Source organism: Carassius auratus, chromosome 2 (genome assembly GCF_003368295.1).
Source record: "Carassius auratus strain Wakin chromosome 2, ASM336829v1, whole genome shotgun sequence".
Lineage (NCBI taxonomy): Eukaryota > Metazoa > Chordata > Actinopteri > Cypriniformes > Cyprinidae > Carassius > Carassius auratus.
The window spans coordinates 26,814,580-26,832,694 of record NC_039244.1 but is presented as its reverse complement, the minus strand read 5'-3'; the positions used below and the strand labels follow the sequence as shown (position 1 = coordinate 26,832,694).

The window sequence follows — 18,115 nt, the reverse complement described above, 5'->3', positions numbered from 1 at the left end:
GATATGGCTGCCGGCTACAACACATTTTAACAGCCTCATGGTTCCCTGATGATGACAGGTTTGCGTAATGTTAGTTATTTTAAACCAACTTAAAAAGTTAATGTATCGACGGTTCAACGTCAAGTTTACGTGTTATTGAAATATCTATACGAGGCGATTATATTTTTCCATATTTTCTGCGCTGACTTTGGAACATGTCTACGATACCCAGTTGCCCACCGGAAAAGAAACGTGTGCACACCTACTCAATGATTTGCTCATCTTCGTGCCTAAAAAATGAGCTGTCTAACACAATAAAGCAAGTTAATTAAATCTCTGTAAATTACCTTTAAATAAATAAAAGACTGTGTCCTTAACTAGACATATATAATGCACCACCGCCAGATTTGCGGAACCTTTTATAAATTATGTTTGCACATCGGAGTGTAAACATGAGCGCACTAAAACACTCAGTCTTTTGGTTCAGTCTTGTTTACATTCGCTGCTACGTGGCATAGAAACAGAGTCTGATGTTTTTACTTTCTTATTGAGGGCGTTGTATTAAACTTTAATGGGAAACAGTGAGTTGGAACAATAAATAAACTGACTACGATGCGAAGGTAAATGATTATTTAATGCGTGAAACCCGTCACACCCTGCTGTAGCTGTCACTATCAAGTCAATATCATCCTCAAAGGTATGACATTAAATGATCTCCGCGGTGTTTGTTTTGCGTATATCACGTATTGCCAGCCACACCAGCATCTACTGTCACTACCACGTGAAAAATAAATGCAAAAGGTTTTTAAATAATGATTTAAATCAGAAATTGGATTCATTATCCACAGTTTATTAAATGCATGTTCTTCAATAAAAACGAAAGATGTGAAGCATGATGTACATTGCACTAGAGTATGATATTCATATATTCATAGTACACCTATCTGTATATCATGCTGATACTAGTATTTAAAATCTGTAAATTATGTCCATAGTACTGCCTTATCTGTATATTTATTATACATTTGTAACGTATTGTTGACACTGTATATCCTGTACTTACTGCTTATTGCACTTCTGGTTAGATGCTAACCGCATTTCATTGCCCTGTACCTTACATGTGCAATGACAATAAAGTTGAATCTAATCTAATCTTATAATATATTAATCAATGTAATCTTAAATCCATTGACTCCCTTAGATTCTTTCTGTGCCTTCTGTTTTTGTGTTCCTCTAAAGGAAGTCAGTTGATGTAAATAAAAGTGGCTGATGACTGCTTATTAATTTTCGGTTTACACCACTCTCTTGGCAGGTGGGCTCCCTAAGTCAGGGCAGCTGTGCCAAATCATCAGAAAAAGATGAGCCAGGAGGCATCCATCCATAGCTGGCCTGGCTCTTATTACATCAACAGCGAGAAACGCTGGGCCAGCGGCATCCTCTCCTTAACTCGCACAACCCTTCGCTTCAACTCCGAGCCGAATCAGGAGAATCTGATCAGCCTGAGGCTCTCCCGCATCATGGAGATCAAGATGGAGACCTCCGGCTTCATTTTCAGTGCTCTTACTGTGTTGGAGCAGGGAAACACCAAGCACTGGTTTGGCTCTCTCAAGCCTTGCCGTACTGCGGTTTACCACGTGCTAGAGCACTTCTGGAGGGAGCGGCTGCTGTCACCCACAGAGCCCCGTGGAGCTGAGGCTGCTCTCAGTAAGGGCCAGGAGCTGATCAGCCTGATATCTGGAGCCCAGCGGAGGCTGGAGGACACTGGAAAAGTCCTGGACCACCAGGGAGAGCAGTTTGACAACATGATTCAGGGCCTGGACAACATAGAATCAGACCTGAGCGTGGCAGATAAGTAGGTTTTGCTCCTGTGATACATAACATTTACTAGAGATATGAATGCTGCTTCAAATTTTAATTAGAGCTTTAATGGAATATTTTGCTTTATAATAAATCCTTTTAATATCAAGCATGTCCCACTTTATATGTTCTAATTCATTTATGTTTATTTGTCGCTCTAATGTGTTTTTCTTCAAAAAAAAAAAAAAAAAAAAACCCTTCCAAGCTGACAGCTTTGCAGATATTTTTTTTTTTTTTACTTTTTTGGTAACACTTTAGTATAGGGTCCAATTCTCACTAATAACTAGTTGCTTATTAGCATGTCTATTATTAACATATTTGCTGTTTATTAGTGCTTATAAAGTACATTTAATGCATGACATCCATAATCCTACCCAGTACCCTAAACTTAACAACTACCTTATAAACTATTAATAAGCAGCAAATAAGGAGTTCATTGAGGTCATTTTTTTTTTTTTTACATATGGACATAAACAAGAAAATAGGAAATTAACAGGTCCAATAATCTCAGAGCTTCTCGATATTATGGCCTTTCATAGTTTAGCCATTTCAAAATTTAGTTTGTTGCATTATTCATTTGTAATCAGTCAAGTGTCTGCTAAATTAATACATGTAAATTATATTCATTGGGATGTCAAGAACACCCACTGATTGATTTACTTAATGATGACTTAATGACTTAATTAAATGATGCCATATTTTTCTCTCTTTTGTGCAGACTTCTCTCTGAACTTGAGTGTCCTTCTTGGTGGCCTTTTGGCAAGCTGCCATGGAAGAGCCACCAGCAGGCTAAGTCTGAGGCAGCGGCCAAAGCAGCCTGTGCTAAAGGTTCAGGCAAAGGCCACAAAGTCATAACCAGCATTCCAGCTATTGTCTCCCATGTTGGAAGCTCTGGAACCATGAAACCAGGTAGCTTGATAGTGTTGGTCTCCTCTCTGGAGGTTCGAGATGCAAACGGACAGCTCCTCCATTGCTTTGAGAAGGAAGAGGTGGATGATGTCTATGTGCACAGCCCCTACGAGATCAGTGTTCGGCAGCGCTTCATCGGGAAACCTGACATCTGTTTCCGAATTCTCTCGGCCAGGATGACTGAAGCTTTGTCTGTACTGGAGATGCAGTATAAGAAGAAAGTTGTGATCACACGTGACTATGCAGCATTTCAGGCAACTTCGGCAACCACACCAGGAAGCCCAGAGGGTGGAGGAAACATTTGGAGTGCAGGTACACTTGTTTTGACAGTCTTATTTCATTTAAGAACTTCAATGCCAGCTTTTATTTTAATCTAAATAAAAGTAAATTATATAACACATGGGAAATAACTTGAGACATTTGAATTAAAATTATGGATGGGTTATGAATGGAAAGAGAGCAGAGTATCATTGCTCTGCAGCAGAATTTCAATATGTTACAAATGAAGTCTAAAGTCTCAGTTGTTAGTCTTTTAATCCCGAGTAAATGTCAATCTCAATGCATCTTTTTCACTATCTATATCTACACTTGTTAATATAGCCTACAATTAAGACTCTAACTGCATTCAACACTAACTCGGATAGAAAATCATTGTGGTGGCCTGTACAAATATCAAAAGGGATTTATCGTTTATACAAAATAACATTATATAAAACAACATCACTTCAAATAAATTGCACTTGAAACCAGACCTCTGAGTAATACTGAACGTTCTACTATAAATTAGGGCTGTCAATCAATTAAAATGTTTAATCTAATTAATTGCACATCATTTACACCGGATTTGTTGCATACTAATAATCACACACCAGGTCTGGCTGAACAATTACCCACAAAAGATATATATATATATTAGTATATTTAGTAACAAAATCAAACATTGTGTCTGTGTAAGTTTCTGATATTTGGTTGATCTGAATGACCCAAGTGGCATAAGGTAAAAATAAAGAGAATATTTAAAATATAAATACAGTGCAAGCACAGCAACTAAATCTAAACATGATTAAACTTTATATGAAACTACAGGCCCATTAACTCGATAAATTTGTATCCTTGATTTTTTACACTGAAAGTCATGAGGTATTTCTACCACATGGTGGCAGTCCCGCTCCAACATCTACTGCAGCTCATTAAAACACCAGACAGTTCCCTCTGTAGGCTGCTTGGTTAATGTTTAGCAGCATTGTCTTCTAATCTAAATATCAAATTCAAGGAAATATAAGAGCTCCTTCTGTGTGGCTTCAGGTCACGGGCAGGACATGGAGGGGACAGTGGAGCTGTCTGCTGGTGAACTGACACAACTGCAGCTTCATGTGCTTCAGCCCACTGTGACTGAAGCAGAGGCACAGGAGCTGAGACAGGTCTGACAGAAGTTTGGTTTCAGTTTTACACTAACACACAGCGTTTTCAACAATAGACAAATATATTAGAAGGATATGGCCTCATGGGGGCAGAAATGTTGATTAATATGATGTTTAACATCACAAATATGCTGATTTCAGTAAGCAAGAACTGATATACAAGTGATTTAAAGTGTAGATATTCTCACGTATCCAAGATTATCATCATTGCATTACTGTCAAATTATTTTGTTTTTTTGTAAGAAGTCTCTTATGCTTACTAAGGCTACATTTATTTGATCAAAAATACAATAAAACAGTAATATCGTGGAATATTATTTCAATTTATAATATTTTTTTTTTATGTGACTGTAATTTATTCCTGTGATTCAAAGCTCAATTTACAGCATCATTACTCCAGTCTTCAGTGAAACCATTCTAATATTCTGATTTGCTGCCTGAAGAAACATTTCTGATTATCAATATAGATATAGAAAACATCTGTGCTTATTTTTATTAATTTTTTTTATAAATACTTTCATTCAACAAGGACAAAATAAATTGTTCAAAAGTGACAGTAAAGGCATGTATAATGTTAATAAAGTTATAGTGTTATAAAGTTTCATTTGAAATATTATTTATGCTGAAATTTATGAAATTTATGCTGAAAGGTTAAATGTTTCATGATTTACACAAAAATAAAAAGCAGAAAAAAATGTTGCATACTGATTATAGTAACTGTTATTAATGATTGAGCACCAATAATTATAACAGAGCAGCAAATCAGCATATTAGAATGATTTCTGAAGGATCATGTGACACTAAAGGCTGCAGTAATGATGCTGCACATTCAACTTTGATCACAGCAATTAATAACTCACATAGAAAACATTTATTATAAATCTAAAAATATTTCTCAGTATTAGTATTACTGCAGCCTTGGGTCCTTGAATTTGAAGTTAACCAAAGTGTGGGGACCCTGTATTTAATTATATGTAAACATATGACCTGGAAATAATTTTTTTGTATATTACTATAAAAATAAATTATATTATTGTTTAAACTATGCTGGATGCTAGAGCATTACTATGTGGTTGCAGAAAGGCCCAGAAGAGCCTATGATATTCTGTTCCCTCGGTTCTCTGTGGGATTTTGATTTTCAGGTAATTTCGTATGTACCAGTTCACATCTTTTCAGCAACCTGCACAATTGTAGGAATAATAATAATAACAGGTTGGGACAAGTTACATTTAACAGGCTCAGGGGTTTGTTCAAATCAGAATTTTGACAAAAAATCTGAGCGAACATACTTAAACTAGTGTGGCGTGTCTGTGGCTTGTATTTTTACGAGACAGGAGTGGGAAGTTGACTCTAGGCATTCCCCCACCACACAAAGATATAAGGTCTAACTGCCATCATCGTCAGACGGCCGCAGTGCCAGCTGTAAAACCCTCTCAAGAGGTGCTGCATGCTACACAGCAACCAGACATAAACACTGACGCAAAAACAGTCGACCGTTTTTCATTGAGTGGATTATAATGGGGATGTGCGGAATGGTGCTCTTCATGCTGAACCATTTCAAAACACAATATTATTGCTATGACCAGACATAATTGATGGTTGGTCAACCATCACAAATATCACTTTTCAGGATGGCTTTGGGTTGAGAAACACTAAAAACAAACGTGTTAAAATGCCACAAGGAGATGGAAAATATGTTTTTAAGGAATGAGGCAGGGCCATCGCTTGCCGTAAAGAATGGACTCAGCACAGACTGTTTATAATAATGCAAAAAAAAATATTTGTCTTGCTCCATTGGTGTTAACCCTTCATTAGCAATTGATTAAGTGGTATTATATTTAAGGATAAGTGGTATTGTGTCTAGGGCTACCAAAATAGATTAGGCTTATTGTCACTTTCATCACATTCACACCTTGTATTGAAATCCAGATGGGAAGAAATGATCACAAATGGACAGCACTAAATGCCTTATTTGTGATCTCTTCATTCAGAGCATTCAAAGGTAGCTAGTAGATACACACGTGACTGAATTACTTATTCGCCTTGACGTCTGCTGAACACCAGCATCTAGACTGCAGACTCATCTGTCAATCAATCAGTCTGCCAAAATAATTAGTTAAAAATGTAAACTTTGCTCAAATTAAGAAGTCAACCCTCAAGGCCTGTCTTATATCTGTATTTGAGACCCCAAGTATTCATTATCTACATGATTATTTTGTATGCTGTGTTTGTTCAGATGCTCCAGCAGCTGAAGACTCTAGCTCTGGAGGCTGAGACAGAGCTGGAGCGTCAAGACGAGGCTCTGGATGTACTGAGCTGTTCTGCTGACCGCACCACCATGAACATTAACAGACACACTCGCCGCATGAGGAAACTACTGTGAACTTAAAATCGCTAGATTAATGGTAAGATATGCACCGGTATATACACACAAAAAGAAATTAAAGAGTGTATTTCTCAATAGAGCACTGTTTGTACATTAAAACAAAAATAATCTATATGAGTAAGGTTTGGATGTTTAGAAAGCTGTAGAGCTGAGAGAAGAAATGTGGTTCAGGATGGATGTTTGATCATGATAGCATATGATAGCAATAATAACTGAAATGTTTTTTGGTTAAAAGTTATGCATTTTATAGGCTAAATATAAACATACATTCCCATAAGTGAAGTGTCATATAATATTTGTACTGGTAGGAGGCAATACCAGTAGTACTGGTAGTTTTGGTAAATATATGTGAATAACACACATGGCTATGCAACTAGATCTGTACATTAAACTTTATCATAAGCATAATAGATAATTAATAAATGTTTTTATTTATTATGTCATTATTTAATTGGCGCTATTGGCAAGAACAACAGAAACCTGCCCTTAATTTGTTTCTTGTACTGTACACTTGAATATTAACATGGAAAAACATGAGGTTTAGGGTCCTTTTGATGTTACCTTGATTACCTTGAGCTATATTGATTGTTTTAAATTTTTCTCCTCAGGTCAACATAGATCTGCAACCAGTGTCATTTTGCGTGGTTAAGCACCTTCACCTAGCTGGAAAGAAACAACTGTAACTGTAATCAATTTACTGTTGTTGTGTAAATTATGACATTTCAAAATTTCACAAGATGCTGTACATTGTCAAGCCTTTAACAGTAATGCACTCTATCTAATCCTCAATTATTTTCATTGTTTCATGTGTGCTGATTTATTTTTTATTTATTGATAAGTGTAAACTCATAATGCTATATTTATTAACTTGTTTTGTGATCAAGGGAAGTGTAAAATAAACTCAGACACTTTTTATTGTCACTATTTGTTGTCACTCTTATGTAAGGGGATTGATTTGTTGATAAATGAGTTAAACTATACAATAAAAATGGTTTTAAAGCAGCTTTACATTAATAAACAGAAAAATATGATTATTAAGGTTTACTCTACAGAAGACAATGTCATTATTTAACAATTTAGTTCAATGTGTATTCAGTGTGTAGTTCAATAACTGTGTCGATGTTCCGAAGTTAATAAATTATGAAACAAATTCAATTTAGCGATAAAGCAGATCTACAAATGATAATAGTGTCATTATTGATCTCAGTTTAGTTCAGTGTTGATTCAACAATGTGCTAAAAATGGGAAAGATTTTATAAAAAATTCAGGATTATTAATGGCAGGCCAGTAGGTTCTTTATTTTTATTATTATTATTATTATTATTTATTTATTTTTGCAAAGAAACACTGCATATCTGCACACATACGTACAGACTGAAAAAGTAATATGTGACCCTGGACCACAAAACCAGTCTTAAGTGTCAATAAATAAGCACAAGATAGTAACTCATGGCCTCAAGATACTAACTCGTGGCCTTATGATACTAACTTGTGGTCTCAAGATAGTAAATCGTGGCCTCAAGATACTAACTCGTGGCCTTAAGATACTAACTTGTGGTCTCAAGATAGTAAATCGTGGCCTCAAGATACTAACTCGTGGCCTTAAGATACTAACTCGTGGCCTTTAAGATAAGTAACTTGTGGCCTTAAGATACTAACTCGTGGCCTCAAGATAAGTAACTCGTGGTCTCAAAATACTATCTCGTGGTCTCAAGATACTAACTCGAGGCCTTAAGATACTAACTTGTGGCCTTAAGATACTAACTTGTGGCCTCAAGATAGTAAATCGGGGCCTCAAGATACTAACTTGTGGCCTCAAGATAAGTAACTCGGGGTGTCAAGATACTATCTTGTGGTCTCAAGATACTAACTCGTGGCCTTATGATACTAACTTGTGGCCTCAAGATAGTAAATCATGGCCTCAAGATAGTAACTTGTGGCCTCAAGATACTAACTCCTGGCCTCAAGATAGTAAATCATGGCCTCAAAATAAGTAACTCATGGTCTCAAGATACTATCTCGTGGTCTCAAGATACTAACTCGTGGCCTTAAGATACTAACTTGTGGCCTCAAGATACTAACTTGTGGCCTCAAGATAGTAAATTGTGGCCTCAAGATACTAACTCGTGGCCTCAAGATAAGTAACTCGTGGCCTCAAGATACTAACTTGTGGCCTCATGATAAGTAACTTGTGGTCTCAAGATAGTAAATCATGGCCTCAAGATAAGTAACTCATGGTCTCAAGATACTAACTCGTGGCCTTAAGATACTAACTTGTGGCCTCAAGATACTAACTTGTGGCCTCAAGATAGTAAATCGTGGCCTCAAGATACTAACTCGTGGCCTCAAGATAAGTAACTCGTGGTCTCAAGATAAGTAACTCGTGGTCTCAAGATAGTAAATCGTGGCCTCAAGATACTAACTCGTGGCCTTAATATACTAACTCGTGGTCTCAAGATACTAACTCGTGGCCTCAAGATACTAACTCGTGGCCTCAAGATAAGTAACTTGTGGTCTCAAGATAGTAAATCATGGCTTCAAGATAAGTAACTCGTGGCCTCAAGATAAGTAACTAGTGGTCTCAAGATAGTAAATCGTGGCCTCAAAATACTTACTCGTGGCCTCAAGATAACTAACTCGTGGCCTCAAGATAGTAAATCGTGGCCTCAAGATAGTAACTTGTGGCCTCAAGGTACTCCCTCGTGGCCTCAAGATAAGTAAATCTTTCAACTCTAAAGTTTAAAGTGGGACCAGAGGGGCTCCGTACAGTAGCTTTCCATTGAAGTATGGTTTGATAGGAGGACAACATTTGGCCAAGATACAACTATCTGAAAATCTGAGGGTGCAAAAAAACCTAAATATTGAGAAAATCACCTTTAAAATTATCCAGATTTTTTCTTAATAATGCATATTCCTAATCAAAAATTAGGTTTGTGATATATTTACTGCAGGAGATTTACAAAATATCTTAATGGAACAAGATATCCTGGATGGATACTCAATATCCTAATGATTTTTGTAATAAAAGAAAAACCTATAATTAAAAAATAATGACTTAAGACTGGTTTTGTGTCTACTGTATTATAGGGAACTTTTTGATTTTGGACATACCATCCAGATGTTTAGCCTGCTAAATATTCCTGTGGAATTTGTGATTCAGAGCTTCTCTCAGATAGTTTCTCTGATTCACACCATGTGATCTTCATGTGCATGTACGTGCAACAATTTGCCTCAGATTTCAGGCTTTTGTTGATCTCCATAAAATTGTCATCAAGTGAAAATCGGGCCTAAAATTGTGTACTGTAGTGTATATCCAGCATAAGCTAAGTGTAGTGTTTGCCTGTTTCACTTCTGTTGCGTAAAATCTAGGCACATTGACTCATCCTAAGCATCAAACACAAAGATACTCCGCTTGACTGCCCTCCTCTCCATTGCGTGATAAACAGCACGCTCTTTTGGGATTTTCTATGTAAACTCTTTACACGTAACTTTCAGCTACTTGTATTGGGAATCCTGAAGACATGGAGAGAATGAACACATACTGGTGTGGTTAGAAGCAGCCATGCAATGTGAGGAAGTGGCGGCGGTCTGGTCCAACCACAGTCACTGTACTTGAGATCCGGCTCTGCCTCGCAGCGGATGGTGCGGAGACGCTAGTGATTTTTACTGGCCTTGACTTACTGGTCTGTTTACATGGTGGACTTGGGGTGGACAACTCTGGGAAGATGGGTGTCTCTATTGATGGTAAATCAATCAGTTTCAGCCTCAGTTATGGGAAAAGGTTGATGAGAGCATGCACTTTGATTCTGTAGAGTGGTTTTGATTGGTCCCAGTTTAAGTTTGGGTAGCCTGACTATGAAATTGAGTACTGTTGGTTATAAATTTGAGCTTGTTGAGTTGTTGTTTTTTCTGCGTAAGCTACTTTGACCTCCAAATATTCTTGCTATTACCAAACATATCAAGAAAAATCTTGGATATCATTACCAGCTAGTTTTGTTAATGTGATCCTTTTCCTTGAAGACAAACACATGTATTTCCATGCATTAATATGACATATGGTGTAAGATATTTAGGACTATTATTAGCAAAAGAATGTTAATGACACCTCAAATCATGACGATTGTTGTGGAGAAGTGTCCTAAAGAACATTCAGAATAACCCTAGCATTGTGGTGGAGGGGTTTTCTTAAGAAATGTTAAAATCTAGTAAGGCCCACTAAAACTAAAACTGATCTCCAAAGTCTGTGACATTTATTTTTGTCTGTGGCTCTAACCCATGCAAATATACATACACAGCTTGCACATGAGAACAGCCCAATTAGAACATGTCTGAAAGTGGAACCTGACTCATGTGTTGGCTGCCCCAGGCTTGCTGCAGGTCTTTCTCCCTCTCACTCTGGTTTGCTATGAGAGGTTTGGGTTTCAGGAAATCAGCTTTGTTGTTTTATGTTTTACCTCAGCGAAGAGAGCAAAAAAAAAAAAAAAACTTTTGTGGAAGGTGCCATTTTTACAGTGAATTCTGGAAAAAAATATATATATATATATAAAAAAATAAGACCTAGTGTAAATACATTGTTTTTAAAATGTCTAGTTTGATTAGCTGCATCTTGCTTCTGGCAGCTGGTTATTTATTATTTTTCTCTTCCATTTGATATTTCATCTTTAAGTAGCTAGCAAATACATTTATTTAGACATGATTCATTTGACCAAATATATTTATCGACTGCATAAGATCTTTATAATCTGTCTTTGAGTCAAAATCTTCTGAAACAAATGTCTTTTTCAACACTCCATTTAGACCTAACTGCCTTTTGGGGCTAGTTAAAGATCTTGGCTGGTTGAGCGGTTTGCCCTTGTGCCCTTGAATAAGAAACCTATCCCAAGAAACATGCAGATGTCCCTGTCTGCGGTTCAAATGGGAAGTTATCTGCTAAATCCCAAATTGGTTCCAAATGCCATGTGGCAGTCAAAATGTAGTGGGTTTTTTTTTTTTTTTTTTTTGGGGGGGGAAAGAAATGAATGCACTGTAATTTAGTTTGAAATATATATATATATATATATATATATATATATATATATATATATATATATATATATATATATATATTTTTTTTTTTTTTTATTATATTTTTTTTTATTATTCATCATCAGTACAAGTGTGACTATATTTTTTTCAGGACTATTTAAACATTTCGAATCATGTCCGTGTGTGTGTGTATGTGTGTGTGTGTTCATATATCAATAACCAAACATTACCAAGTGTTCGATCACAAAAAAAAATATTGTAGTAAAAAGTAAAAAAAAAAACATCTGTTTCCTTGAATTATCCCTCATCATGAGATTTTCTATTATACCATGTTACATAGAAGAACGGACCAAAACCGAAACAGCAAGGACTCACCTGCTGTGCTGCTGCTTTGCCTCTAGTGGATAACTTATGCACTACCGTCGAGTTTGTATTGGTGAACTGCGGCTCAGCCTACACCATCGGCCCCACTGAGGATGACATATTCCCAATCCCCACTCTAAACACACATCAAGTCACCTTTATTTGCATAGTGCTTTATACAATACACAGTGTCAAACAGGAAAATAGTTTGTAAATAATGCAAGAAGACAATAAGAAAGAGACTTTTTTTTTTTCAGCTAAATTCAGTTAATTGATGATTCACTGATGTCATTATCCAGTTCAGCACACCATCAGAGACCATCCCTCCACCACCAGCAAGCAACTCAGCAGAGATGTTGTACAAGCCCACTGCAGACCGTGGGATGTTGTGATGCACAAGCCAGAACCTAAGAAGAGGAAATGAGAGGACTTCGCCGCGGAGCCTCTGACAGTGTCTGACCAGGTGCACAAGATGGCAACACAACAGATCGCAGAAGTAGTATTAGTGGAGATCGACTTAAAGGGAAGCCCTACCCACACACCCGCCCCTGTAAGTAAGTTGAGTCTGGCCTCTAGAGCCTATTATGAGGAACTTAAAGACATTTTAATGTGAATTTAATACACTGGTCTGGGGAGGTAATACCTTTGTCTGCAGAGTCTCCGCTGGTTCCATCCACTTCATGTTTTCCAGTGTACCTTGCCAGCCTCCCTCTCCCACCTCCTCTCCTAAAACCAGCCAGTTCCTCAGCCATTCCTCCAGTGGTTCCTGTCAGTCACTCAGCTCATCCTCTGTCCGCTCCATCCTGTTGGGTGGGGCCGCCTCGGACCATCCAGTCATAGACATGAAGATCCAGTCTCCAAGTTCCAGACTCCACCTCGGCCCTCCGATCCATCGGCTCCGCCTTGGCTCCTTGCTCCCTTGTCTCCACTGTAGCCGGTCATCCCACTAGCTCCACCGGGCTCCCTTGTCCCTCTGGCTCTTTTTTGGTCAGTCGTCGACCTTCCTTCGGTATGGCATACTTCTGTCTGACTCCTCCTTCCCTCCGGCTCTACCGCTGTCCTCAGTCGCTTCGGCTCCGCCGTGGTCATCCAGGTCTGAACTTAAGCCTTCAGTCTTAGTCTCTGTCCATTCTTGTTTGTAATACTGTATTTTTCTCCTGCGTTGGTGCCCGATTCCTGAGTATTTTGTCATTCAAATCTGTCTCCTAGAATTATTCCTCATTGTGAGAGTTTCTGTTATACCAAATTAAGTAACAATTATACTCGGGTGATCAATTTTAAAACATTTGAAAGGTAAGTCATGGAAAGATTGTTTGTAGTTTATGATGTTAATACCAACTCCAACCAGGAGAGGTCACTAGTTTCCAGCCGCTTTCCCTGTATTAATTACAGCGTAGTAGGATGTGTTATCTGATGTGAACATTCACTGACCTTAGCAACAATAAATGAAAAAATAAAATAAAATGAAAAATAAAAATTCCATTGACCCCTTATTTCAGTCAAGATAGTAAATTACATTTTTTTTACACCAGTGATGCCAGAGTCGCACTTGCCTCAAATTTCAAAGGTAGAACGCTTAGTAAACAAAACCTTTTTGCCAAATTCAGTTATGTACTATAGTATGTAACTATGTTTTTTTTACTTTATTTTTTCTTTCTCTTTGTGTTGAGAATGTTCTATAGACTACTAACCAATCATGCAAATTTACAGACAATGAAGACTGAGATGCTTAAATTTGCTTGTTGGGGTAATATTGCTTGTGCAATGTCAACAAAGTTTCTAATTTGAATTAGCATAACTGCATAATATTTAAAGTTAATAATATCTTTAAAAACTAATTGCATTGATTATACTTTGATTTCCTTAACTAAAATAAAATCAAGTAAGACAGTGTAAAACACGTGGATGTGGATTAGAAATCTGGCCTCTTGGTATAAAGGAGAATAAATGCTGGCCCTTGTCATTATTAAAAGTTGCCCATTCCTGATCTACTAGAAGGAGTTGATAAATTATATTATTATTTTTTTTGAATTTCATTTAATTTCATTCATGTATTTATTTTTTGTTAGTCATTTGTTTTACACAGTTATAAGTGAAAAAACATCTTTTAAATTTTTTTTTTTTTTTTTTTTTTTTTTTTGAGAGCTGCTAATTAAAAAGTAACAACATGTATCAGCCCCAGAAGGTCTTCAACATGGTTTTTGTAATTTGTAGGGAAAATATTTTTATTTTTATTTTTTTATTTCCATATAACTGAGCCTGTCACTGGTCTACAGTCCACACCAAATCAGTTGTTGGTTTATGCACGCATACATGAGGCACATCTTTCGCCGTTGCATTGCATCTCACACCATGAATCATGAACTGAGCCAGGTGGTAGTAAAATTCCTTATAATGCACTTTGGGAATGACAGAAGTTTTTACCATATTTTGCTTTTCATGTTTTATGTACTTCATAAAATTTCAGTACAACCCATGGCATGTGGCATAAGGGTAACAAAGATTTATTTAAGATGATTTGATTTCAGCATTTTTGTACTTCAGTGGGAAGTAACACCTTGCAAAGATGCCGGTCTCAGCATGATTGTCCTCAATGTGACTGCAATGTACATGCCTAAACACTGAAGGTCCATGCAGAGATGAATCCGATATCACAAGCCTCCTGCAAATATTATTGTTATTATTCCTTTGGCCAGGAATGGGTCTTTTTTGTTTGTTTAGAAATTCTATACACTTGTTCCACTTCAGCTTAGCTGATCTACATACAGACCAAGACTAACAAACAGTAATGTTCACCTCTAAATTATGTAAAGATACAGTGTACAGTAGATCACAATTTGTTTAACCATTGTAGAACTAATGTATTTCTTATTGTGTCATGCATTATAATAAAAATGTCATTACCATTTATTTTTATACCAATGCATGGATGTATCATACAATACAAGACTGCATGTCTTCACAATGAAAACTAGTTTCCAACTTTCATGGCTCTTGTGAAATACTCACTCATTCTCTGCATGACTTACGATCCATTTCTGCCAGAACACCTCCTTTGACCATTCACTGAGTACTGACAAAGCACAAAAAGTGGAAGCAATCAATCTAGGAAAGTCCCAGTTGCCTCAAAATACTTTCCCCTCGATATTCATTCATCTAAGAGTAGCCAAGTTTTTTTATTTGCTATGATATTACACAGTATTATGATTTGACTTCAGTTTATAAGGAAGTATAATTAGGTGGAATTGCTTGTGTCATTCGTCATGTTTTGAATGTGTAAAGGGAAGGCAATGCAACAAGACCAAAAAAATATTTAGCAGGGCAAGAATTACTTTCACTATTGCTCATGGTTGTTGATATGAGCAAACCCCTAACCTTTATTATTAAACATACACTGATACAATTAGAAAACAGAAATTGAATGATTTATTTACTGTATATTGCTGCTGCCACACTGATCTAAAACCTTCACAGACATAACCGATTGTTTTTGTAACTCATGTGTTTTTTTAATGTGAACTTGTGTGTGAATGAGAACTTAGTTTAGTATTCACATGCTGTGACAGCCGCTTTCTCTCCATGTGCTTCAGGTGTGTGCACTCAGAAAACCCTATATCAGAAGTTTAAACTAATATGGTTTAAAGCGCATGATTTCTGCATGAGAAACATGATAATCAGAACCAAAACAGATGTTTTTAGCAGGTTCAAGCTCAGCTATAAAGATGCAGCTCTATTCTGGAAAAGGGGGCGGTGAGAGGCAGCTCATTTGCATTTAAAGAGACAGGCAAGGAAACATTGTGTTTCTGTTTCTACTCAAAATAGGCATTTTCAAAATGATATAATAAATAATCTGTTGGGTATTTTGAGCTGAAATTTTACAGACACATTTTGGGGACACCAGGGACTTGTAAAATGTAAAATGTAAAAAGTGCATACTATGTCACCTTTAACCTTTCACATGTAAGATGTGAGATGAACATGATTTTGAAATACAGAACTAAGTGGTCTCTTTTAAAGAAAACTATCAGCAGAATATAGAGTGGCCTTTTATTGTGGTCAGCATAAGGCACAAATGCATAATGTTTTGAGATGTTAAACATAAAAATGTGAAAAGATTTAAGAATAAAATGAAAACATACATTAAATGTGAAATTAAAACTGCCAGTAGGTTGCAGCAAACCACTGTAAATATGTGAGCCATTGTGATTGAAACAATTCATTCAAACAGGTGATTTATTTAGGAACAAAACACCTTCATGTTGCGTAGATACTCAAAACAGTGCTGTGGCTTTGTTTGGAACTATTTTTGTTGGCAAAATAGAGTAAAAACAATATGGAAATATGGTGTCTAAAACCAAACTTATTGTACTGTAATAAAATCAACATCACATTTGTAATAATTCTAATATTTGGAGAAAAAAATACAATATTTATTAATTTAATTTTTTAATGTTGTGAACGGTGTGAAAACAATCATGGCCAAAATACTGAAGGGTCATTCCAAAGTGCTTAAACTAGCCATTTAAAAGGGCCCTTTGGAATGGATTTTGAAAGATACAACTGATGGGCCCCTATATCCTTTGCACAGGGAAGTTTTTTGCCATCTTCACCTATAAACATATGTATAGTATTTTTCTATACTACTGTAATATTTATACAAGTTAGATCTGGATCATTATTATGGTCAAAACGACATTGTACATCAACAAAATAGCTACTAGTCCTTTCAAATACATAGACACAAAATACATTACAAATGCATATTACATTACTTATACATGATATTTAATATAAAAGACGTTTGGGCGTGAACCAGCATACAAAATGTGCGATGAAATCATCTCCTTGATTGTAAGTCTGGAGGGTAAACCCTTTGAAGGGATAAGGGCAAAGGCATGAGCCTTTCTGAATAGAATGCAGGGCACATCACCCAATAAAATAATGCACTCTAATTGTACATGCGCACTAGTCTAAACCATTGGACTACATAGTTTATGCATGCACTCTGTAGATGTGTTTTGTTTGGTTTTTGCAAAATACGATATACAAATGTCAAATCGCCCATCATTAAAACAACAATTATGATATTATCGTATTATATATATATATATATATATATATATATATATATATATATATATATATATATATATATATATATATATATATATATCACACACACTTAGCTATTCATATCTAAGTAAGTTATGTTCCAAATTTGAAGTTGATGTTTAAAAATTAAAAAAGTTCCTGTGAAATTTCACAAAATAACCATCTTGAGACTTCCAATGATATTTGTTTTGTTAAGATTAGATTATGTTTTTGATTAGAAAATGTTGTAGTAAATTTTGTAATATGACACTTGAGAATGCCCACTAGGCGGAGGGGCTTGCTAAAAAGATTTAAAGTACCAATTTTCATGGTAATGCAATGATCATTTCAAAACGGTTTTCACAGGATGAATTTAGAGTATTTAAGCTTTCTAATGATATTTACATTTTTATGATTATTAAAAAATGTGATGGGGAAAAGGCAATAAAAAATAGTGCCAATGCTGCTTTGCTTAAGGAACAGACTTGCTATGTGCTATTGTGTGCTATTGCCAACTAACAGTTTAACTAATTATTACTGTCTCACAATTCAGTGATATGATGTATATACAGTAAGTTTATATAATATAAAATCAAATTAATATTAATTAAATTATCCATATAAAATTTCAGACTACTTAATTTGATTACTTCAAAATAACTTAATTCGATGATGTGGGAGCCACATGAAGAAATTATGTTTGTGTTAATTACTTGATTCATGTGTAATCAATGTACAGTACATGATTATATAATGTAATTCAAGACAAAAAAAAAAAAAAAAAAAACTTGAAACGGATAGATTTTGGACTGCTTTCATAGACATATAACACCATATTTGATTTTATGAGAGGGCCCTCCAGAAATCCTGATCCTGCTTGTTTTTAGTGGCCCTGGATGCAAATGGAAACACTTAGCTCCCACAATAAATTATTCAGCCTCAGTGATGCCATAGCGCACACAGGGCTCTCCACCTCTGCCGGGCCACAGGGTGAGTCATTAAGGAGCGTTCAGGAACATGTGGCTGGGAGGGGGCTGCACGGTATCAGCGGTAGGGTGGAGATAAGGTTTCAGGACAAGGGAGG

At 36.2% G+C, this 18,115-nt stretch overlaps 1 protein-coding gene across 2 annotated transcripts; it reads left to right on the top strand.

Moving 5' to 3' along the window:
• The first annotated feature begins 406 nt into the window (after window positions 1-406).
• LOC113038678 (synaptosomal-associated protein 47-like) lies at window positions 407-7,596 on the top strand. 2 transcript variants are annotated; one of them, XM_026196280.1, is made up of 6 exons: window positions 415-676; window positions 1,292-1,831; window positions 2,555-3,057; window positions 4,051-4,166; window positions 6,403-6,571; window positions 7,161-7,596. In XM_026196280.1, exons 2-5 carry the CDS (start codon window positions 1,338-1,340, stop codon window positions 6,547-6,549), a joined length of 1,260 nt encoding a protein of 419 aa, XP_026052065.1. In that variant the 5' UTR covers window positions 415-676; window positions 1,292-1,337; the 3' UTR covers window positions 6,550-6,571; window positions 7,161-7,596. The 2 variants fall into 2 exon arrangements, with proteins under 2 accessions (XP_026052072.1, XP_026052065.1); XM_026196287.1 differs by lacking the exons at window positions 4,051-4,166; window positions 7,161-7,596 and having other exon boundaries at window positions 407-676; window positions 6,403-6,567.
• The last annotated feature ends 10,519 nt before the right edge of the window (window positions 7,597-18,115 follow it).

Bases quoted from the DNA above. Each gene is read 5' to 3' on its own strand.
- LOC113038678 (XM_026196280.1), top strand. From the start codon at position 1,338: ATGAGCCAGGAGGCATCCATCCATAGCTGGCCTGGCTCTTATTACATC. The intron at 3,058-4,050 runs GTACACTTGTTT...GTGTGGCTTCAG, and splicing joins AGGAAACATTTGGAGTGCAG to GTCACGGGCAGGACATGGAG. The intron at 4,167-6,402 runs GTCTGACAGAAG...GTGTTTGTTCAG, and splicing joins AGGCACAGGAGCTGAGACAG to ATGCTCCAGCAGCTGAAGAC.